Here is a 25,146-nt window from a genome sequence, read left to right on the forward strand (position 1 = left end):
ACATTTCATCTCCATCCACCCTCTTCTGCTTATCGTTATGATTAGGGTCGTTAGGGTCGCGCGGAGGAGGGGGGGGGGGGGGGGGGGCGTTGACCAGCCTGATGCAGGGCAAACACCACTTCAGATTTGACAAAGACAAAACATTTCAGTGCAGAGATGTGCTTCTTAGTAGAGAAAAAATACAGATAATTTCTTGCCCCTACTGTCATCACTTAAGGATGGCAAATAAACAAACCTAAAAACCCACAATTTTTTAGGATCAGTATCTGGTACTACGTGAATACACACTCTCAGGAGTTTAGCTCAAACTAACATATAATAATAGCTGCTAAATTTCCCCGAACCACAGTTTTGCAGGTATACGGCACTGATATTTTCTTTTGAGCTTCTCATATAGTAGGCACATAAACAGTCTAATCAATGCAAAGTGATGGTTTCACAGAATCCAAAATCCAAGTTAACCTTTTTTGAAAGACCAAGGTCCTGATAATATTGTATTTTAAATTTGTGTAAAACCACAAGGGGGAGCTAAAGTGCGCAAGTGTTTGAATAGTCAAAAAGTTTCCAGTATCTAACAAGTGCATGAGAGATGAAAGCAGATACAATAATATAAATAGAATCTCAGTGATTTACTTAATTTTGTTTGGAGTTGGAACAGATAAACATTATATCCACAGCCAAAAGAAAATAGAGCAGTTTAGTATGAGCTGATCAGTTTATTTATTCATTTTAATTCTTCAAAAAAATAAATAAAGAAGTCAGATTGTTCAATTAAGTAATATTACAGATACAATTAAGATGGACTGGTAAATTAAGACAAAAAAAGACTCTTTATTTAAACTTTAGATAATGTGTAGTTTAAACATCCATCCATCCATTTGCTTCCGCTTATCCTTTTCAGGATCGCGGGGGGCGCTGGAGCCTATCCCAGCTGGGCGAGATAGGGCGCGAGGCGGGGTACACCCTGGACAGGTCGGCAGTCTGTCGCAGGGCCAACACACAGGGACAGACAACCATTCGCACACTAGTGGCAATTTGGATTATCCAATTAACCTATCCCCACAAGCTGCATGTCTTTGGACGGTGGGAGGAAGCCGGAGTACCCGGAGGGAACCCACACAAACACGGGGAGAACATGCAAACTCCACACAGAAAGACCTGATGGTGGAATTGAACTCAGGACCTTCTTGCTGTGCGGCAACAGTGCTAACCACCGTGCCGCCGTGGTTAGCACTAGCATTTTGTTGAAACAGTTTCAACAAAATGTGATTCAGTTTAAGTACCTGCAAGGAAATAATCTAAGCATAAACCTATATATTATAACCTATATATAGCACCTATGAGCTCTTATAGGTCTATTATTAGGTCTATTTCCTGTTTAAGCAAAGAACAGATATGTAACATTTTGGATTGATGGCCTCAGATTTATTATCTTAATGAATGTGAATGAAAAGACTCCATGTTATAGTACATATAATACATCTTCCCATCACCGCTAACTGCAAAGCCTCCACATCTAAACCTTGAAGCGACTGCAGAGCAGCCCTCTTGGTGCAAGTGTCAGAATCCTCCATCAGCAACAACTCCAACTTTTCCTTGTCCTGAAGCATCTGCAGTATCTCACTCTGCAGTAGGATTGCTGGATGACTCTTGCAGCATAAATCACCAGTAGGGTTCCATCAGCCATCAACCTGGCCACCAGCAATCTGAAGCAGGAAGCAGAAAAAAACAGTTGTTAATCATTTAAAAAAATACACTCTTTGTAAATGTACACTCACTGATTTTATTCATATTATTTTTTCACTAAATTTAAAGTCATAACAGAGACGTCAAGACACTCCCAAGCCAGCCCAAAAACATAATCTCTCCAGTGTGTACTTGTGTGTCCCCTCATGCCCAAAGCACCTCATCTATGTGGTGTCCAAAACGGACCCAAATATGCTTGAACCAATTCAACAGGCTATTTTGATGTGTAGGAGTTGCAACTCTGCTCTGAGTCCCTTCCAAATGACGAGGCTCCTCACCCTATTACTATAAGACGTAAATCAATGACAGATATTGATCGATAGCCTTGTTCAGCTTTCTTTTCACCACAGTAGACTGGTCAAAGGTGGCAAAAGAACACCTCTGACCAGGTGTTCAGTACATATACAAGTATTAAAAATACTTGAGCAAAAGCTGAAGTACTGGTTCAAGTGAAAAAGTACAGGTTCAAAAATGTACTCAAAGTAAGTAAAAAGCAGCTCTTTGTTTCTACTAGTGATTTTTGTGCAAAGTTACCTTGTAGATGGGAAACAAAATTTTAGTCTAAATTTTCATTCTAATATAGGTATTCAGCTTGAATTAGGTAAGCAAAACATGAGCAAAGAAAAAGAAGGATTAAAAAAAAAGCTCTGTTTTCTGTTGCCTACATTGTAGAAGGTTGACTTTTCCTCTAAACAGGAAAATGAGTCCAGAAAGGGTTAAAATTGAATTGAGCATGTGTGGGAACCCTAAAATTGTCTGTAATGGCTGAGTGTAGGGAAAAGAATCACAACTCACAAAAACTTTCTATTGAGAACTCCAGTAGATTTTTGATAGGCTGTGATCGGCTGATCTGGGCTACTGCTGCTCTGTGTAGATGTACACAGCTGAATTAAAAAAGATGTAAGCAGATGTTTCATGAGTCGTCCTAGCCTATTTCCATCCTCTACACACTGACTGCTTATGCTGTAGTTAAATGGTGGGATTCAGTGAATGAATGTAAGCATCATCAGTTTAACTTCAAATTCATCTCTGCTACACTTAATGTAACCAAACCATGAAACCACAACCACTCTGCACCAGGCCAAAAGACTGTAAATCTATCACAGTACAGGACACTTGTTTGTCATGCACCAAACTGCTGATTATTTTCAAGCAGTCTTTAAATAACACAGCTAGTCTGCCTTAGTTTGTTTTTCAACATGCTTCACAATTTAAAAAAAAGTAACGTGTACAGATCTAATATCCAATTTAAAACATGAGGAATCACAGTGGTTTGAAAAAGTGTTTTTCCCCTTCCTGAGTTTCTATTTTCGTGTATATTGGTCACACTTACAGTGGGGCAAACAATTATTTAGTCGGCCGCAAATTGTGCAAGTTCTCCCACTTAAAAAGATGAAAGAGGCCTGTAATTTTCATCACAGGTATACCTCAACTATGAGAGACAAAATGAGCAAAGAAACAAATCCAGAGAATCACATTGTCTGATTTTTAAAGAATTTATTTGCAAATTATGGTGTAAATAAGTAACAACAGTTCATCTCAATACTTTTGTTGGCAATGACAGAGGTCAAACGTTTTCTCTAAGTCTTCACAAGGTTTTCACACACTGTTGCTGGTATTTTGGCCCATTCCTCCATGCAGATCTCCTCTAGAGCAACAATGTTTTGGGGCTGTTGCTGGGCAGATTTATCTATGGGAAAACTTGAGTTTTTACCAAAAACTTCTATTTTGGTTGACCATGTTCTCCCAATTGTCTTCTGGATCATCCAAATGCTCTCTAGTAAACTTCAGACGGGCCTGGACACGTCTGGCACTGCAGGATTTGAGTCCCTGGCGGCGTAGTGTGTTACTGATGGTAGCCTTTGTTACTTTGGTCCCAGCTCGCTGCAGGTCATTCACTAGGTCCCCCCGTGTGGTCCTGGGATTTTTGCTCAATGTTTTTGTGATCATTTTGACCCCACGTGATCGTGTGTAGAGCGCCAGATCGAGGGAGATTATCAGTGGTCTTGTATATCTTTCATTTTCTAATATTTGCTCCCACAGTTGATTTCTTCACACCAAGCTGCTTACCTATTGCAGATTCAGTCTTCCCAGCCTGGTGCAGGTCTACAATTTTGTTTCTGGTGTCCTTTGACAGCTCTTTGATCTTGACCATAGTGGAGTTTGGAGTATGACTGTGCTCCACAACACTGTAAAAGAGTTGTTGTTAGCTGTTGCAAAACTTGATTGCATTTGTTGCTGCTAAGGGTGGTGATGAATACACAATTTTAAGGATTCAACCAGCCATTGATGGAATGGTAAATGGCCTGTATTTATATAGCGTTTTACTAGTCCCTAAGGACCCCAAAGCGCTTTACATATCCAGTCATCCACCCATTCACACACACATTCACACACTGGTGATGGCAAGCTACATTGTAGCCACAGCCACCCTGGGGCGCACTGACAGAGGCGAGGCTGCCGGACACTGGCGCCACCGGGCCCTCTGACCACCACCAGTAGGCAACGGGTGAAGTGTCTTGCCCAAGGACACAACAACCGAGACTGTCCAAGCAGGGGCTTGAACCGGCAACCTTCCAATTACAAGGCGAACTCCCAACTCTTGAGCCACGATCGCAATGGGTCAAAGTCGTAAAGAAATCAGATGTCAAGAGGGAATGTGAAGATGAGGACTAATTCACACGTTTTCTAGTTCATGTTTATTTGTCTTTGGAACATTCAGAGAATACCGTGACCACATTATTGAGGTTTACAGAGTTCATTTGAATCCATGGCCTGACTTTTGTCCATATGCAATGTGACATCTGTATGTACACAGCTGTTGTTCAGTTCAGTTATGTGGAGCCTCAGCAAAGATGAATACTGTCAGAAACGTCAGCTTATTGTTTCACTGTATTTACTTATTTATTCATACACTCCAACTGAAAATGAATAGGAAAAAAATAGATGACACAACACATGAACACACAGAGTACATAATAATGTAAAAATATTCCCGTCCAAAACAGAGATTCTGATTTAGTTGAGCAGAAATCTGAAAACTCTGGATGTGTGTTGTCTGTGAAGGTTCTCAGTCATCCAGAGAAAAGTGTCTGGACTTCTTTAAGTTGCTCGAAGACGTTTCACCTCTCATCCGAGAAGCTTCTTCAGTTCTACGGTCAAATGGTGTGGAGTCTCCACAGGGCTTAAATCTGGGACTTCACACCATTAGACTGTAGAACTGAAGAAGCTTCTTGGATGAGAGGTCCAGACGCTTTTCTTTCTTAACTCCTTAGACCTGGATGTGTGTTGTTTTTCTTTTTTTCTTTTCTAGTATTTAAGACTTCCTGGTGCAACTGTCTCTATTTTCTCTGATGCCCGTATAGAAATATTCTTCAGTGTTTCTTATAAATGATTATAGGTGCAAACCCCAACCCTTTTAAACCCTTAACTTTTAATTGGAAAGATTGCAGTGAGGTCTGACCTTGTGCTTTGTGCTGCCAGGTTAAAAATTTGGTAGAAAATTTTCCATTGAGTTGAAGTTGTTGACTTCAGTTAAAGTTGTGTTCCTACTGAATTCAGACAGCAGAATGTGAGCTTGTGAGAGACGCTCAAGGCGCTTCTTAAGATCTTCTCTTTTATTTTTTGTGCCACTATCCTCTTGAAGCAGGTACTCTTTTCTTTCCTTGTCCGTAAATGCTTCCAGCATCTTACTCTGCAGCTCGCTGGCAAACTCCTGCAGCATCTGATACCGGATCACCAGGGGGATCTGGTCAGCAAGACGCTGACCAGCAATCTGTAAGCAGAGAAGACAAAAATAAGATGTACTAAAGAGCTCACTGGTTTAGGACTGAATTTGAAACATTTTCTAGTTTGCTTATTAAAAAATTCCTTAAGGTTTTATTGCAAATTACATGTAATTATCAAAAAATATTTCAGATCACTCTAGACATATTTAATCACACCATAAAATAATAGATCTTATTTTATGGATCTAAAAGTGTGATTAAATATAAAAGATGTAAGTTTTAGGTATTATTTTTTTCTCTACGAGGTTTCAGTGTTTGTGAAAAAGATGCTGGAGTTGTATCCACATTTTAATTCTTCACCTTTGGTCAGACTGATAGCATCCTGTGCGAATGCTAACACAAGCTAAGATAGAACAGATTCAATTAAATGAACAGGACGTGTGTTTTCCAGAAGCTCGTATTCATTTTGCTTACACTTCTACTCACATCACTGAGAAACTTTTGTCTCTGAGTTGCATCAGATGGGGGTCCAGTCCTTAATTTTTTTTAGGTTTTCCTGAGTCTGTTCCAGTTTCTTATGTGTCTGCTCATCAAGCCGTGGCAGAGATTTCTACAAATCACATGGACAAATCACATCAAAGTTGGAGTGGGTTAAAGCTCTCCCCAGTGACCTACAAAGGTAAAACAGTAATAGGTATTCACCTGAATATGATGCACCAGTTCAAGAGTGAGTTTTTCTGCCAGTTTAGGAACAGTGGCCTGACCCTCATCAAAGAGAGTCCTACAGTACAAACAAAAGGTTAGAGTATAAGCAACACAGCCTAACACACCACAAACACTTCTTTGCATAATTTCCAAAAAGAGCAAACTTACTGGAAATGGGCATGCTCTTCGAAGAAGGCTTCCTCATTTTTTAGTGCTTCAGAAAGTGAAACCTTCTCTGTGATCTCCTTCTGACCCCTGCATTTGACCACCATGTAGCCCTTCTTCAGCGGGATGACTTCATTATGGACAATTTTAACCACGTTCTCTTCTGTGCCTTTGTCCACCAGGTCAGGTTTAGTCAAGACACCTGACAGAGAGAGATAGTGTTGGATTCCCCACCTTATGAGAAGACTGATAATTTGTATTGATCACTGCAAGCTCCAGTCAGAGCTTGGTGCCAGTCATCAAATGTTGCCAACGTTGTTTGCTCAGCAGGAAAGGGATCTTTAACATGATCACAGATGTTTGCAAAAGAAATCCAGTGGATGTCAGAAATGTGCAGACATTTTGACAAAGTACATTTAAATGCAGCGTTTCACATTACTGGATATGTTTGTCCAGTGATTGCTTCTACTCAGTCAGTTAAAATCCACCAAGAATGCAGTGTTTATTTAAGGTTTTGTTTCTTTTATTTTAATGTCAGTTACCTTCAAATTGTTTAATAAAGCTGTCACTCCATTCATTTATGCTTTTATCTTTAAAAGTTTTTGAGATGTTCATATTCAAACATTGCCACAGATATCAGTGTGCAGAAGAAAATTCAAGTTGTTCAAGTCCAATAAATAGTTTGAAATACTATACAAAGTTTAGAAAGGACATGTTAAAAAAAAGAAAGTAAAGTTATCCAAAACTGAAAAATAATGTACATTCCAGAACAGTTGTTCCCACTTTTCTGGATTACCTACAACCCCCTCTACAAAAATGGCTTGAAAAAGGCAATTAATATTTAAGAGAGACAGACCATCATAACACTTAAATGTAGGTCTTTCGTACGGAGAAATTTCACAGAACGTCAAGGTGTCAGTGATTACAGTTTCCCTCACCATGAAAAGGCACTCAGAAACTGGGGCAAACTGCTGAGTCAAATTTGTAGGCTCAGTTTTTTATACCAGTTTTTTCTTTTCTGCCCAAATTTTCTATTGAATTACCAACAGGGCTTTGCCATGACCACTACAACTTGTACTAAAGCGATTTGGCCACAACTTTGGAAATGTGCATGGGGTGATTGCCTGTGTGGAAGAGCTATCTGTGGCCCTTCTCCAACTTCCAGGCTGATGTGTTGCATTTGTAGTTCACTGCATCCATATGATGTTAATCATTTGGCAGCAGAAACAGAATCCAAAGTAAAGAAACTAAATGACTTAAGAGAGACACTTGCTTACCCAAAGTCCTCTCTCCATCAGGATCCACCAGCTTAGCCATATTCAAAGCCTCTGTAGTTGCAATGTCCACGTTGCATGGAACAACCACCAGGTTGATAGTTTCTTGTTTACTGATGACAGTCTGGATTATAGTTTTAATCTGAAAGTATCCATTCAAAATAAAGTATAAAGATTAAAAATATTATTTCATAAATTGCATAAATGCAGTTATGAACAATACAACCAAATAACTGATGTAAGCAGGAATGTCCAGATAAAGTAGCAAACTCATAACAATAAATACATATAATACCAAAAACCAGCAGTCACACTGGTGCGTCAGTGTTGTCCCTTTTTAACACTAACATGCCAATGCCTATCAAACTCTGGGTTTGTGTTTCACTGGATGAAATTTCTACCAAAGAAATGGCCTTAAAATTGTGAGGGAGACTAAGGTATCATACCTTATCACCAATGTCTGCCGACTGCCCATCTACAGCCACCCGGGCAATGCCAGGCAGGTCGATGAGAGTAAGGTCTGGAACATCCGGGGAGGCAATCTCCAGACTGATGAGCTCACTGCTGATCCCCATCTCATTCCCGATCAATTTAAGTTGAGCTAAAGAGAGAATATGATGTCACGTATGCCCAAGCAACACATTTAACTTGCCTACTTTGTGCTTCCACCTTTTACGTGGTTTTTAGTAGTGACATGAAAGAATTATGTAGACTCACCTTCTCGAATCATTTTCTCGACGAGTGCAGGCTCTTTTATCTTTTCTTCAAAGTCGCGGTAGCTTATCTTTCCATACCACGCCTCTCCTTCCTTTGTTTTTGTCATCTTCAGTTCCAGTGGACATCTTGTCACAATACCTGTGTTTTAAAACACTGAGGGTCAGACAATTTCTCTCTCTCTTTTTTGGACAAATTAATGAACGATTTCAGATTTTAACTGAATTGTAAGAGATTGAAACAAGGTTTTGTTTTCTAGTTGGAGTCTAATGGTATGTTTGAGTAACTCTGCTTTGACAGACATTTTGATTCTCACGAGATCAGGGGAGAATCCATCTATTTCAGTTTTTTTCTGTGCTCTCCAGTTCCTTCCCTCCTTTGACTTGTTCGAAACTTTTTTTTTAAAGAAAATAGCCCCCAAACCCAGACCAACCCCCCTCCTCTACAATTGAACTGAACTGAACTGAACACACACACACACACACAAAGAAAAAGAACCCCCCAATAAATCCATTAGCTGAAAGAAGAAACAGAATTGGCTCCAACCCAGGATGTGACAGTCTGTCAGTTTTTCTTCTGTGTGCCACATTTTATAACGCAGACATGATCGATCTTTTGATCCAATGTTTGTTTCTATGGATGACCAGCAACACTTCAGCTGAAAATCTGTCAAATTTGTAATTTTAGTTTAAAATTCCCATTGAGTACATTCAAAAAATTCAAAAAATAAAACAAAGTCATGGAATGGTCACGTCAAAGGTCAAACCGTGTTTTACTTATTTTACTGAAATAAAATGAGTAAGCTGTCATTAAATTAATAAATCATTAAATATAGATTTTAAGGAACAGGCTAGTCGCCAAAGAATGTGTTTTGCTGCCTTATCCGTGCCCTGCACCACCCACCCATCTCTGCCAGCCTTGATTCCTCATACAGTTCCGCTGTATGCTTCACTTTGACACTTCTAATGTACGGAAAGTTTCTGAGCTGGAAATAAGACAACTCACCGCTGCCTCTCGGCAGTGCCACCCCGGACAGCGCCTCCAACACAGAGCTCTTCCCCGAGCTTTGGTCTCCAATCACAGCGATAGCAGGCAGCGCCAGGTCCTTCTCTACACCGAGAGAGCGGAGAGAGTCAATGAGGTCGATGAGGAGACGGACCTTCTCATCATACTGCTGGTTCAGAGTGCTCATGCTGGTCTCAGCTTGTCTTACGACAAAAATAAAAATTAAAAATGGACAAAGTGATAACATGCTTCGTGAAAAGCAGACCGTGGGTTCGAAGAGAAAGAAAAAGTGATGTGTTTTGTTTCACTTTCTGTACCTCGTGGTGTCTGTTTCATTCAAAAATACAGGAAGCAGCAACAGATGGCATGTCCCTTATTAAGCTGTCACACTTCTTCCTTTAATTCCAGGACTTTCACAAAGTGCATTAACCGTTCAGAAACGACAGCCATTTTCATGCACTGTCCCCCAATTTCAGAGGCTCAAAAGTACCTTTGACACCCTGATATGACTTTAAATGAAATCATTGTGTTTAAAACTTTGATGAAAATCCTTGGCAGTCAGTGACTGACTGAAGTCTAAATGCTCTGCTGGACTTTTTGGCTTGTGTGTGTGTGTGTGTGTGTGTGTGTGTGTGTGTGTGTGTGTGTGTCTCTGCCTTCAGTTTTGTTTTTAGTAACTGAAGAGCGAGCTCTGTTGGCCTCAGATCATGTGATTGGTTTGAACATTTAAGAATATCCCATTTCTTTGCCTTGGGATATTTTGGGTTGTTTCTGCAGTACACTTTGGGTCCTTATGGAGTTGTACTGTTAAATGCTTTCCAATCAACCGACATCAGCCAAATCTCTGAATTTCAGCAGAGATTATAGTACTGAGATGCACACATTTTCTTTCCAGTGATATTGGCTTAATGGTAGTTTCGAGCCAGAGTTTTGTTGAGCAACTGATGTCTTTTAAAGCCTGTTTTAATTAAGAGGAGACATCTATGTTTTCTTTTCTTTTCCATGATGTTTTCATTAGGCTACTTTAATCTCTTTCCACCCAGATTTCATTGTTTTGTCAAGTTTTGCACAACTGTGTGTGAGGCTTTTTTGTTATATGGTAATATCTCCATCGTATGCACCTCACTGACGACCATCCTTTCTGTATTGCAGAGTGCCATGGCTCACTATCATAAGTTGAGAGAGGTGCTGTCAGACATGGAGATGAAAGGCACCATCCACCAGCAAGTATGCCTCACCACTGGTAATGGCAGGAGCTACCGCCGCCTGTACTGTGGATTCCATCTCCCGCATTGGTGAGTGTGATGACCATCAGCAGCCCGCTGCGGACCCAGGCATAGATAGCATTCAGCAAACCCCTCCTATGATGGGTGCTTCTGACCTTGGTGGGTTGGCTGGTGATGGGGCCTCCCCAGACTCCCTTGCTGCTTTCCTGTCCCACAGTTTTCATTCTCTTGAACCTGAAAAGTGGACATGGATCAGGGACTTACCACACGTTTTGGTAGAATCATTAAACCAGTTTGTCGCTTGATTGAATCAATGGCTCCACCTGAAACACTTCTTGGGCTTGAACCTGTTCGAGCAGCGGTTATTGATGTGTGAATTTGTTCATTACTGTATGTTGCCAATCGGTATTGTTTTTGGAAAAGGAAAATCACATCACAGAGTTGTCAGCACCTCTGTGAGGTCTGATTGCTTTATGGTGATGCCCATAGATATTATGGTCTGTTTTGTGTGGTGTAAACTGCACCTCATTTTGTCTATAGTGTGTCCTGGGATCTTTCTAGACGCTGAGCAGGTCTCAGATCATTTATAATCTTTGGAGGTAGTTATGTTGCTGATCTAATTCATTGTACATGTGATGTGAATTTGTTTGACATCACATGTATTATTATTATTATTATCACATGTGTTATTTGTGGGTGTATTTATACATATGTTTTTTGTATTTTTGTGTGTGTGCTCTTCAGGATTTTATGTAATTCTTGAGGGGTGAATGTAATCAGGTCATAAATGACATATTGTTATAATTACACAAAATGTGTTCGAAACCCAAGCTGTCCCTGGTATACCTGACTTTCAGGACTTCTAAGCCTGTAGTTATGTTGATTATAAGTTAGAGCCCTTCCTCATCCCTTTCTTCTTCTTTGGTTCAACCCTGTACCCCTTTGGCCTCTCCCCTTTTCTACACTTCTCACGTGGGAGAGGAGCTGGTGTGGGCAAGTTATTTACTTGGAAGTCTTTCTTTTTACCTTTCATTGTCACACATAATGCAGGAACACACTGGTAACATATACTCTTCCTGTTATTCTGGTACATCTTGGTGTTTTTGGTTAATGTCACAGCTGTCTGATTTTATGAGGCTATACTGGATAAAAGAGGCTGGTGTGGTGTAGAGATTTACTTTAATTTGCCAGTTTTATTTGACTTTACATTTACGGAGAGAAATTTTCAATAAATAGTGTTAGAAACGCAGCAGCTTATGTAGTTTAAATACTAACCTTTATGGGCTATTGTAAAAGCGTGAGGGATCACTATGTATTCAAATTTGAAATTTGCGTTTGTAAAACAGTTTAGAGTGTGGTCAGAGTCCTCAAAAGTTGCGCATAAATCACTGCACACAAGCGTTTGTAATACATTTCAGCTAAGTTTCACTATGTAAGGGTTCAACCAGCCACAAAGGGAATGGGTCAAGGTTAGAGGAAAATCAGATGTCAAGAGGGAATGTGACACTCTATCTTGAAAGATGATGGCTAATTCAAACTTTTTTTTAGTTCATGTTTATCGATTCTAGGAACATGACCACATTATTGACGTTTACAGAGTTCCTTTGACTGCATGGCCTGATTTTTGTCCAGAAGCAATGTGACATCTGTATGTACACAGCTGTGGTTCAGTGCAGTTATGTGGAGCCTCAGCAAAAATGAATACTGTCAGAAGCATCAGTTTTATTGTTTCACTGCATTTTATTAATTTATGTATTTAATACAACTGAAGATGAATAGGAAACCTATAACAGATGATAAAACACGTGAAGATACAGAGCACATAATAATGAAAAAGTATTCCTGTCCAAAACACAGAATCTGATTCAGTTGAGCAGAAATCTGAAAACTCTGGATGTGTGTTGTTTTTCTGTTTTTCTTCTTCTAGCACTTAAGACTTCTTTGTGCAACAGTATCTGTTTTTTATGATACCTGTATAGAAATATTCCTTTCTTATAAATGACTATAGGTGCAAAACCCAACCCTTTCAATTCTAGTAATACTTGGAGAGATTGCAGTGAGGTCCAACCTCGTGCTTTGTGCTGCCAGGTTAGGAATCTGGTTGAAAGTTTTGAATGTCAGACAGCAGAATGTGAGCTCTTGAGAGACGCTCAAGGCGCATCTTAAGATCTTCTCTTTTATTTTTTGTGCCACTATCCTCTTGAAGCAGGTACTCTTTTCTTTCCTTGTCCAAAAATGCGTCCAGCATCTTACTCTGCAGCTCGCTGGCAAACTCCTGCAGCATCTGATACCGGATCACCAGGGGGATCTGGTCAGCAAGACGCTGACCAGCAATCTGTAAGCAGAGAAGACAAAAATAAGAAGTACTAAAGAGCTCACTGGTTTAGGACTGAATTTGAGACATTTTCTACTTCGCTTATTAAAAAATTCCTTAAGGTTTTATTGCAAATTACATGTAATTATCAAAAAATATTTCAGATCACTCTAGACATATTTAATCACACCATAAAATAATAGATCTTATTTTATGCATCTAAAAGTGTGATTCATGGGTGACCATGGCTCAGGGGGTTGGGAAGCGCATCTGTAACCGGAAGGTCACCGGCTTGATCCCCGTACTCTCTGTCCTGGTTGTTGTGTCCTTGGGCAAGACACTTTACCCTACTGCCTACTGGTGTTGGCCAGAGGGGCTGATGGCGCGATATGGCAGCCTCGCTTCTGTCAGTCTGCCCCAGGGCAGCTGTGGCTACAACTCTAGCTGCCTCCACCAGTGTGTGAATGCGAGAGTGAATGAATAGTGGCATTGTAAAGCGCTTTGGGTGCCTTGAAAAGCACTATATAAATCCAATCCATTATTATTATAAAATATGTAAGTTTTAGGTATTATTTTTTTCTCTACGAGGTTTCAGTGTTTGCTTTTCTTAATATGTTAAAAAAAACTAAAGTCAACTATTTCAATGGGATACATGTGGATACAATGAATTACATGCTTTAAACAAAAGCATTAAAAAAGCAATTGAGTGACATTTACATTGTAATATGCTTCAAAATGTCTCATCATCTCCTTTGAGGTCATCCCACCAAAGTACAGACGGCCTTTTTTGGCAATTTCATTTTGTATCTCTGTGATGTATTTGCTGTCCTGAGTGTAAACAAGCATCTCCATCTTAAACTGCATCCCCAGAATGGACTTTGCTTCCTCTTCCCTTTCATTCCTGATGGTTTCAATGTTCATCTAAATCACACAAAAAATGTCAATAAATATTCATTAACGTTTAGTAATATGTGCACAGTAATACATTATAAAGAAGACGATACCTTCGCTGTACTGATGAGGTTCGGAAAGCCCACAAAGCTGTTTTGTGCCAGTTCAAACAGCTCTTTCCTCACAACCTCTAAAAGCAATAAAACGATAATAAGTTAGTCAAAAAAATGTACCAAATGAAAGATTACCTGCAAAGTAAGATTCAAGTATTTTGAGAAAAAAAAACATGCCTGACACTTCCTTGAGTTTCTGGATAGCAGGCTCCTCCAGCTGTTTGATCTGCTTCTGGATTATGGACTCAAAAGTACTGTAGCTCACAAACAATGGCAGTTCTCTTCCACGGTACGTGCGCTCAAACTGAGACTCTTCTCTCAGAATGTGCTCTTTGACTGCAGTGCAATGAAAGTTAAGTGAAGATTTAAAATATGTTTTTTTAATGACAGTAATTTTTTTACTTTAAATGTTAGAGTTACTTTATGTAGTAGCTTGTAAGCAACAGAGGGAATCTTAAAAACTGATGAATGAAAAAGTGGTTAATTAACTTACATGATGATGCAGAGTCTTTTATGATTTTCTCCCATGCTTCAAACTTATTTCTGAGTGTGAAAAAGATGCTGGAGTTGTATCCACATTTTAATTCTTCACCTTTGGTCAGACTGATAGCATCCTGTGCGAATGCTAACACAAGCTAAGATAGAACAGATTCAATTAAATGAACAGGACGTGTGTTTTCCAGAAGCTCTTATTCATTTTGCTTACACTTCTACTCACATCACTGAGAAACTTTTGTCTCTGAGTTGCATCAGATGGGGGTCCAGTTCTTAATTTTTTTAGGTTTTCCTGAGTCTGTTCCAGTTTCTTATGTGTCTGCTCATCAAGCCGTGGCAGAGATTTCTACAAATCACATGGACAAATCACATCAAAGTTGGAGTGGGTTAAAGCTCTCCCCAGTAACCTACAAAGGTAAAACAGTAATAGGTATTCACCTGAATATGATGCACCAGTTCAAGAGTGAGTTTTTCTGCCAGTTTAGGAACAGAGGCCTTGCCCTCATCAAAGAGAGTCCTACAGTACAAGCAAAAGGTTAGAGTATAAGCAACACAGCCTAACACACCACAAACACTTCTTTGCATAATTTCCAAAAAGAGCAAACTTACTGGAAATGGGCATGCTCTTTGAAGAAGGCTTCCTCGTTTTTTAGTGCTTCAGAAAGTGAAACCTTCCCTGTGATCTCCTTCTGACCCCTGCATTTGACCACTATGTAGCCCTTCTTCAGCGGGATGACTTCATTATGGACAATTTTAACCACGTTCTCTTCTGTGCCTTTGTCCACCAGGTCAGGTTTAGTCAAGACACCTGACAGAGAGAGATAGTGTTGGATTCCCCACCTTATGAGAAGACTGATAATTTGTATTGATCACTGCAAGCTCCAGTCAGAGTTTGGTGCCAGTCATCAAATGTTGCCAACGTTGTTTGCTCAGCAGGAAAGGGATCTTTAACATGATCACAGATGTTTGCAAAAGAAATCCAGTGGATGTCAGAAATGTTTTGGAGACATATAAATGCAGCGTTTCACATTACTGGACATGTTTGTCTGGCAGTGATTGCTTGTACTCAGTCAGTTAAAATCCATCAGGAATGCACTGTTTATTTAACAGTGCATTCTTTCTTTCATTTTACTGTCTCATGACACGTTACCTTTAAATTGTTTATATATAGCTGTCGCTCCATTCATTTATGGTTTTATCTTTAATAGTAATTCAGATGTACATGTTAAAACACTGCCTCAGATATCATTTTGCAGGGATTAAAGTAAGTGGATCCAACAGGTTTTTAACAAATTGGTCAAAAGTTTTAGAACACCCCCATTTTCCCAGTTATTTTTTGCAATTCAAGTAGTTCAGGTCCGATAAATGGTTAGAAAGGCCAGAGGTAAAAAAAAATAAAAAAGTAAGGTTAGCCAAAAAGGAAAAAAGTACATTTCAGAATTATACAAAAAGGTCTTTTTCAGGGAACACAAAATGGGTTAACAAATTTCAAGCCTTGAAAGCTGGTGTTCCAACTTTTCAGGATTACCTACAACCCCCTCTGTCTGCATAAAAGCAGTGTTGGAGCATGTCAAGGTGCCTTTTTTCACCATCAAAAGGCACTCTGAAACTGGGGCAAACTCTGATAGGAAGAGGTCTGGCAGACCCAAAGCCAACTGAATTTGAGGACAGGTTTCTGAGAGTTGATAGCTTGCGTAACTTTGCTAAGACATCAGAATAAGACAAAGAAGCTTGCCTGGGCCATGAAACACCACCATTGGACTACTGTAGACAGGAAGATGGTATTATAGACTGATGAATCAAAATTTGAAATCTGTTGCTCATCACGCAGGATCCTTGTACACCGTCGAGTAGGTGAAAGGATGGTTCCACAGTGTGTGGCATCATCTGCCAAACATGGAGGAGGAAGTGTGACGGTCTGGGGCTGTTTTGATGGATCCAGGGTCGGTGACTTGTACAGACTGAGAGGCACCCTGAACTAAAACAGCTACCTTAGCATTCTTCAGTACCATGCAATACCCTTTTGTATGTGTCCAGTTGGTCAGGGGTTCATCCTACAGCAAGATCATGACCCAAAACACAAGTCCAAACTATGCCATAACTACCTCAGGAAAAAAACCCAAACATGGTAAGCTTCAAAACATGGAGTAGCCAGCACAGTCTCCAGACTTAATCCCCATCGAGCTGGTTTGGGATGAACTGGACAGAAGAGTCAAGGAAACGAAACCTACAAGTGCCACACATTTATGGGAGCTTCTGCAACAGATATGGGAAGGTGGGGCCAGGTACTTTGATGAGTCACAGTGTGTGAATGTGTGTGTGAATGGGTGAATGACTGAGTGTGAAGCGCTTTGGGGTCCTTAAGGACTGAGTAAAGCGCTATACAAATGCAGGCCATTTACCATTTATTTAACGGTTTAGAATAAATGATTGTCTATAAATTTATGCCATGATTTCTTCTCCAATTGCATATTTGGACTTAGTTTTAATTTCAGGGTGCAATGAGACATTAAACTGAATAATTTTAATAAATATTTTTCATAATTATCAATTGGAAAAAGTGGGGTGTCCTAAAACTTTTGACCGGTAATGTAGGTTCAAGATTTGGACCACAAAATCTTCATGCAAATCAGAGATGGTCAAACAGAAGGCCTGTATTGACTAAAGATGGAATGACCAATAGAAAAAACATGTATTTCCTTCTGAAAGTCTCTCTCAATAAGTTGCTGTCCTATTTTTAACTTGTTCCTCTTGAATATTAGTGTACCTGAGTCAAATTTGGAGGCTCAGTTTTTATACCTGCTTTTTCTTTTCTGCCCAAATTTTCTATTGAATTACCAACAGGGCTTTGCCATGACCACTACAACTTGTGCTAAAGTGATTTGGCCACAACTTTGGAAATGTGCATGGGGTGATTGCCTGTGTGGAAGAGCAATCTGTGGCTCTTCTCCAACTTCCAGGCTGATGTGCTGCGTTTGTGGTTCACTGCATCCATATGATGTTAATCACTTGGCAGCAGAAACAGAATCCAAAGTAAAGAAACTAAATGACTTAAGAGAGACACTTGCTTACCCAAAGTCCTCTCTCCATCAGGATCCACCAGCTTAGCCATATTCAAAGCCTCTGTAGTTGCAATGTCCACGTTGCATGGAACAACCACCAGGTTGATAGTTTCTTGTTTACTGATGGCAGTCTGGATTATAGTTTTAATCTGAAAGTATCCATTCAAAATAAAGTATAAAGATTAAAAATATTATTTCATAAATTGCATAAATGCAGTTATGAACAATACAACCAAATAACTGATGTAAGCAGGAATGTCCAGATAAAGTAGCAAACTCATAACAATAAATACATATAATACCAAAAACCAGCAGTCACACTGGTGCGTCAGTGTTGTCCCTTTTTAACACTAACATGCCAATGCCTATCAAACTCTGGGTTTGTGTTTCACTGGATGAAATTTCTACCAAAGAAATGGCCTTAAAATTGTGAGGGAGACTAAGGTATCATACCTTATCACCAATGTCTGCCGACTGCCCATCTACAGCCACCCGGGCAATGCCAGGCAGGTCGATGAGAGTAAGGTCTGGAACATCCGGGGAGGCAATCTCCAGACTGATGAGCTCACTGCTGATCCCCATCTCATTCCCGATCAATTTAAGTTGAGCTAAAGAGAGAATATGATGTCACGTATGCCCAAGCAACACATTTAACTTGCCTACTTTGTGCTTCCACCTTTTACGTGGTTTTTAGTAGTGACATGAAAGAATTATGTAGACTCACCTTCTCGAATCATTTTCTCAACGAGTGCAGGCTCTTTTATCTTTTCTTCAAAGTCGCGGTAGCTTATCTTTCCATACCACGCCTCTCCTTCCTTTGTTTTTGTCATCTTCAGTTCCAGTGGACATCTTGTCACAATACCTTCGTTTTAAAACACTGAGTGTCAGACAATTTCTCTCTCTCTTTTTTGGACAAATTAATGAACGATTTCCGATGTTTTCTATTATGACATTTAGCCTCCCGTGATTTTGGTGATACAAATATGTAAAAGGTTGTTTTTTTTCTAGTTGGAGTCTAATGCTCTGATAGACGGTTTGATTTGTGCAAGATCAGAATCCATCTTGCCGAAATGCTTTCAGCCAGAGTGATTTGGACTAATCAGCTTCCTGTGAGCATTCTGTTTTCCAGCCATGCTTCACCCTTTAAAATAAACCGTTTTTAACAACAGAGGGGAGGTCATGGACAGAAGGGAGGAGCTGCTTTAACAGCAAGCAGCTCCTAACCTAACCAGGTAGTTTAGATTCCTAAAACTAAAATCATAAATGTAACTGAAAAGAAAGCTTAAAGTTTCTGGCAGAAAACTCCTAGGCTAAACCTTTTCCATTAGTCTGAAGCAGAGGAGTTTCTCTACCAAAGGTGAAACTGAGCAAGGTTAGCTTGAAACAGAGCTGCACTTTGTTCAGCATTAACGAGTTTGCAGGTTCAGACTAGTTTTTTCTGTGGTCTCCATTTCCTTCCCTCCTTTGACTTGTTTGAAACTTCAATTTATAAGAAATAGGCCCCAAACCCAGACCAACCTCCTTCCTGTACAACTCATACACACACACGCACACACACATATGTTTTCATATCTTAGTAATGATGGTTTATTTGATCCAATTGATATTTGTTCTTATGGATCACCAGCAACACTTCAGCTGAAAATCTGTCACATTTGTAATTTTAGTTTAAATGTACCATTATGTACATTAAAAAAATTCAAAATAACAAAACAAAGTCATGAAATTGTCAACTCAAAGTTCAAACCCTGTTCTAGTTATTTTAATGAAATAAAGTAAAATAGCGTGTCATTAAATTAATCAAGTCATTAAATATAGATTTTAAGGAACAGGCTAGTTCCCAAAGAATGTGTTTTGCTGCCTGATACACGCCCTGCACCACCCCCACCTCTCTGCCAGTCTTGATACAGTTCCGTTATCTGCTTCACTTTGACACTTCTAATGTACGGAAAGTTTCTGAGCTCACCGCTGCCTCTCGGCAGTGCCACCCCGGACAGCGCCTCCAACACAGAGCTCTTCCCCGAGCTTTGGTCTCCAATCACAGCGATAGCAGGCAGCGCCAGGTCCTTCTCTACACCGAGAGAGCGGAGAGAGTCAATGAGGTCGATGAGGGGACGGACCTTCTCATCATACTGCTGGTTCAGAGTGCTCATGCTGGTCTCAGCTTGTCTTACGACAAAAATAAAAATTAAAAATGGACAAAGTGATAACATGCTTCGTGAAAAGCAGACCGTGGGTTCGAAGAGAAAGAAAAAGTGATGTGTTTTGTTTCACTTTCTGTACCTCGTGGTGTCTGTTTCATTCAAAAATACAGGAAGCAGCAACAGATGGCATGTCCCTTATTAAGCTGTCACACTTCTTCCTTTAATTCCAGGACTTTCACAAAGTGCATTAACCGTTCAGAAACGACAGCCATTTTCATGCACTGTCCCCCAATTTCAGAGGCTCAAAAGTACCTTTGACACCCTGATATGACTTTAAATGAAATCATTGTGTTTAAAACTTTGATGAAAATCCTTGGCAGTCAGTGACTGACTGAAGTCTAAATGCTCTGCTGGACTTTTTGGCTTGTGTGTGTGTGTGTGTGTGTGTGTGTGTGTGTGTCTCTGCCTTCAGTTTTGTTTTTAGTAACTGAAGAGCGAGCTCTGTTGGCCTCAGATCATGTGATTGGTTTGAACATTTAAGAATATCCCATTTCTTTGCCTTGGGATATTTTGGGTTGTTTTTGCAGTACACTTTGGGTCCTTATGTAGTAACACTGTTTAAATGCTTTCCAATCAACCAACATCAGCCAAATCTCTGAGTTTGAGCAGATTACAGTACTCGCTGCACATTTCTGAATTCATCACGCTGCTCCTATCAGCAGTCACATCATGTGAGGGGAACCAGTGCCCTGATTCCACAGCAGGCAGTATGGTATAACATTGCTTCCATCATGTTTGACAGATAATGTGGAATATGCTTTAGATTATGAGCTGTTTGTATCCTTCTCCATACTTGAAATTTGCACTGTCCACTTTCTGCTGTGGCACAACAAATTTCCCACGTGTGGGACTAGTAAAGGTTAATCTAATCTTAAGCGTTAGCAGTTCGTCTTGTAATCAAAAGGTTGCCGGTTCGAACCCCGGCTCCGACAGTCTTGGTCGTTGTGTCTTTGAGCAAGACACCGGTTGCGTACTGGTGGTGGTCAGAAGACCCGGCATCACCAGCGTGTGAATGTGTGTTAATGGGTGGATGACTGAATGTAGTGTAAAGCGCTTTGGGGTCTATAGTATGGAGGACCATAAGAGCCACGCGCATCGAAATAAAGAATTCTGTGCTTAAATAATGAATTGTAGAATAAATTCTGCATTTGTAAATTCATTTTTGATTTCCAATTTAATAAACTGCATTTCAAAAACCTTTTTCCCATTTGCACTTTTATATGTACTAAACGCTGGCTACGTAAACGCTGGCCCTCCTCTCAGAGCCTACGCTCTATCTGCTATTCCCGAACAGAGATACGCAAGTTTCTCCGTGACCGCAGCTGCCAGTCAAAGCTGCTATGATGACGTTTCACCCCAATTTAACATCACTGCGAAATAAGAGCTGCTTCATCCAAAGTCGGATTGTCTCCCAACAAGACCAAGTTTCCTCCAGAAAGTTTCCCAATTATCTATAAAACCCACATCGTTTCTTGGACACCAGTCACACAGCCAGCAATTTAAGGAGAACATGCTTAGCCGCATGACACTCCTGGTCTGATTGGAGAGGGGACTACAGAGTCTGACATTGTTTTGGCAAAGTTACACACTGATTCAATATTGATTTTAGTGACATTGATTGATGTAACCGGGTGTCATTATTGCTGATGTGAATTATACTTTTACTGAATTCAGGTTTACCCTCAGCCAGCATGTTTTATTTCCCTCAGTGTTGCCTGCTCTGGCCCCTGGAAGACAATTGACTATGGTTGCTGCTGTCTTCATGTGTCTCAGAACAGAATCAGCAATTACCAGAGTTTGATCCCTGGCGGGTGTGTCGCCGAGTGGAGGAAACAGTTAGACACATGAACACGGTGGTGGTGTACCAGGGCTTCTGTTTAAGACTATGCTCCCTCCTCACCGTCACCCAGCCATCATGTTTTCCTGTCTGCTGAGGATAACCTGCTGGGAGACAGTTAGCAGGGCCTACGCCACCTTCCGCTGCTCCGGCTACAGGGGCCTGACCAGCTACGGGGTTTTCAAGGGTGGGATTTCAAGTGTCCAATTCAGCAATCCAGGCCTCCAGAGCTGCATAAAGGCTACATTTATTACAAGTATCATTACTGCTCATTTAAAAAAAACAGAAAGCATAACTCTTCTCCAGAGTCAGAGCAGTCTTCAACAATAATTGGGTTTGACATATCAGGTTAAATAAAGACTGCTGAGGAGCAAGCATGGCTTGGGCCCATCTCAGAGCTCACCTTTGCAGCAGAATAACCATGAAAGAAATTTTACACAGTCTAAGGAATAAATTCTCCTTTGTTGATTAAACACTAGGAAACACTGTGAGGAAACCTCAGTTCTTTTCACTGGTAAAAACCTCAGGTGTAGGATAGGGCCTCTCCAGAGGTACAACCTCCCTGAGCTGTGCTGCTGACCATGCCCATCGTTTTATGACCACAGTATACTCATCTTATAACAGATGTCAATCCAGCAGATTATCTTTGGCATGTGGTGGATCAGTAGATTTGCAACATGGATGCACAGCCGACAAATCTGAAGCAACTGTGTGATGCTATCATGTCAATATGAAACTAAATCTGTGAGGAATGTTTCCAGGTCTTTGTTGAATCTGCGCCACAATGAATTAAGGCAGTTCTGAAGGTGAAAGAAGGTCCAAAACAGTACTGGCAAGGTGTAACTAATGAAGTGGCCAGTGACTGTATTTAGTGTCTAGATGTTTTTTCAGTATTTTATTCACTTAATAGCAGGACAGAATACCACATGACTGTGGCCTTGTGTTATACCCTCTCTGCTCCAGTGATGCTGCAGACAAACACAAACATCGTGATCAGACATTTAAGAAGAGCCTCTTGAAGATGAAGTTCTGTGTCTCTTGACCTAAACACATAATCCAGTTAAATCTAATTTATGTTAATCAATGTCCCTCACACTGTAACTTGAAGTAATAAATTGGTTACTGATTAATTACAGAAGTATATTTGTGAGCTTAAAGATGTAAGCCTTGGACCATCGAGATGAAATGTGGTTGGGAAGCATTAATAAAACTTCATCAGTAGCTCGAGCAAGACCTCAAAACCTTCGCTCACCACGGGTGGTTAGCAGACTGTGGTTGTACCATGCAGCCTAACAACATGCAGTAAATTGCAGGTTAAAGCAGTCTGCTTACACGTTGTTAAACGAGGGAACTAATGTGTCTGTCACATTACCCTTTTGTCCCATTACATCCCAGGACTCAATTAAATTGCTGCTCACTTTCTACAGTACTTAAAACTGATCAGTAGGACCTGAAACTGCAAACATTCAAACATTCAGGCCAAGTAAGAATCAGCGGGTGAACATATTAATCTTCTAAAAGTTTTTGACCAGGAGGTTAAACTCATACAAATTAGCTTCACCCAGGCTCATGAAAACATTTTCCTGCTTACAGATAGCAGATCATTTGTGTCAGTAAGGTTTATATTTGAGCTTCTTGTTCACACAGAACAATTTTTCTTCATTTTTTTAACGATTACCAAAGTCTGTGAATCCCAAAATTGTTCAGTTGTTCTTTTTGCTCCCCCCGAGGTCACTTTCACCATGTGACAAAAACAACACCCCACTGTACACACTCGGGCCACCAGCAGCTTTCTAAATCATCAATAAAAAGCTGACAGGTTGCAATGATGTTCCAAATAACTTATTAAGAAAACAACTAAAGAGACAGAAACTATTATGAAAACTGGTTTATTTTATATCTCCTAGTTTGAAATGAAGCAATAAAAACATGTATAAAACATCACAAACTGTAATATTATACAAATGCTTACGTCCTGTCCTGCTGATGCAATGGAGACATCTTCCAGTGACAGTCTTCATCCGTGTGTGTGTGTGAGGAGGCTCCTAAACCCACCGGTACAGAAGTGCATGTTCACAACTCCCTCTGTGCAGGCGGGGTCAGGACCCTCCTCACCCTGGGTGAAGAGGGGTGGTGCTGTGGCCAGTCAGGTATGAAGTGCTGAGAGTGGATCTTTGGTCCTCTGTGCAGCTCTGTCCACTCTCAGCTGCCCTGCAAAGCAATAACACAAGAAAGACGTAATTTTAACACAAAACAGCATTTCCATTGTTGGCAGCTGCAGCATGTTGTTAAAATGCTATTTTAAACTCAACATATATACACAATAACTATAAATAAACTTAGACCTACAGTACTGTAGGACGATGATTTATACCAGCTTTTGGAAGGATTTAGTCTTCAAGACAGTTTGTAGCCAATGTGAGGCAATAACTTACATAGCTGGAACACAGCACCACTCTCCAGTTTGTAATTTGGTCATCCATCCTTCTCATTGGGTTGGGGTAAGGCTGTCTTCTGGGTAGAGCATCTCTCTGTGTTAGCGCCGTCTGGAATGCTGGGAGAGGACAAGTGTAAAGCACCTGAAGACAAAAAGACAAAGACAAAAGGATGAATTCACAGATCACTGATTTGTTCAATTTACTTTTCTTCTGTTATGTGTTTTTACCTTACCTCTGATCCCTTAGCCACAGGCTATACCTTATGTATAAACAAGAGACTACAGTCAGTTCACGACATCATTTTTGAACCTTTTCTACTCATTTGTGTTGACATTATGTACGGACTTACCTTTGTCCTGCATGGTGAGCTAGAGCTTGAGAAAAAATATGTAAGTCATTTAAACAGTTACCTGTGATATTAACAAAAATAGAAGTAACAACACCTAAAACACTACCTTACAGTAACACAGGCAATGTCACATATTAAGAAAAAAACAATACATTTCACATGTGTTAGTTAATATTCTTTAAAAGTCAGATATTTTTAGTTAGCTGTGTTACAAACATCACAAGACACAAAGGCTTAACTTAAACATTACAAAGTTAATTAAAAAGTAAAGGATATTTACAAGAAGCTGTCCTCAAAGCAAGAAAGTGTCTTACAAACACTGCAAGACGCAAAGGCCAACTTAAACGTTTAAAGTTTAAAAACAAGTTCTAACATTACCTAGTCAGAGTCACTGTCATCAAGTGAAAGGTTAAAAGGCCTTTCCCAGAAGCGTCTGACACCAAAAGAACCTGATGACGTAGAAGGGCCACAGAACGTGCCATCACTTACCTTGCACCTCTTTGCACTTACCTCTTCAGTGCAGATGTCTTCTCTGCTTCTCTTTGCTGAGGAGGTGAGAACTGAGGTTGAAGGAGAAGCTTCGTGAGAAGAGGGGGAGGATGAGAGAAGGATATACTCACCATACTCACCTTTACTGACACGCTGGGTATCAGTGTCCTGTTCTTCATCAGAAGAGATGGTGCTCGGGAGACTGTCATCCAGGATCCTGATGACTTCAGGAAGGCCTTCTTCTGCGGGACGTTCAACCACGTAGTCAAGACGACATGTGAGGAAACAAGTTTAAAATAACATTAGGAATGTAATAAACACCGAGTGCTAAAGGAACAGAGCTACATTTGTTAGTTTCAGCAGATGATGAGAGAAAAGCATTTTAGGCTAC

General features: G+C 40.2%; 1 protein-coding gene and 1 pseudogene across 3 annotated transcripts; both read right to left on the bottom strand.

The window, feature by feature from the left end:
• Positions 1-4,625: 4,625 nt before the first annotated feature.
• On the bottom strand, positions 4,626-9,604 carry LOC146709114 (interferon-induced GTP-binding protein Mx-like; annotated as a pseudogene). Its single transcript, XR_014920418.1, has 8 exons — positions 9,338-9,604; positions 8,336-8,473; positions 8,065-8,219; positions 7,622-7,760; positions 6,348-6,546; positions 6,177-6,255; positions 5,961-6,084; positions 4,626-5,521 (listed from the first exon to the last, which is right to left on the bottom strand). The product of XR_014920418.1 is annotated as an interferon-induced GTP-binding protein Mx-like (transcript).
• A 2,685-nt stretch (positions 9,605-12,289) lies between these two features.
• Positions 12,290-23,507, bottom strand: LOC146709115 (interferon-induced GTP-binding protein Mx-like). 2 transcript variants are annotated; one of them, XM_085456065.1, is made up of 13 exons: positions 23,452-23,507; positions 19,405-19,509; positions 18,163-18,300; positions 17,892-18,046; positions 17,449-17,587; positions 14,986-15,184; positions 14,815-14,893; positions 14,600-14,722; positions 14,375-14,516; positions 14,059-14,217; positions 13,882-13,958; positions 13,595-13,798; positions 12,290-12,898 (listed from the first exon to the last, which is right to left on the bottom strand). In XM_085456065.1, the coding sequence occupies exons 1-13, from the start codon at positions 23,498-23,500 to the stop codon at positions 12,653-12,655; spliced, it is 1,815 nt and encodes a 604-aa protein (XP_085312191.1). In that variant the 5' UTR covers positions 23,501-23,507; the 3' UTR covers positions 12,290-12,652. The 2 variants fall into 2 exon arrangements, with proteins under 2 accessions (XP_085312191.1, XP_085312190.1); XM_085456064.1 differs by lacking the exon at positions 23,452-23,507 and having other exon boundaries at positions 19,405-19,695.
• Positions 23,508-25,146: the final 1,639 nt, after the last annotated feature.

Source organism: Copadichromis virginalis, linkage group LG5 (assembly GCF_057382275.1).
Source record: "Copadichromis virginalis isolate Kocher_CV1m ecotype Utaka linkage group LG5, C_Virginalis_male_GT1.1, whole genome shotgun sequence".
Taxonomy (NCBI): domain Eukaryota; kingdom Metazoa; phylum Chordata; class Actinopteri; order Cichliformes; family Cichlidae; genus Copadichromis; species Copadichromis virginalis.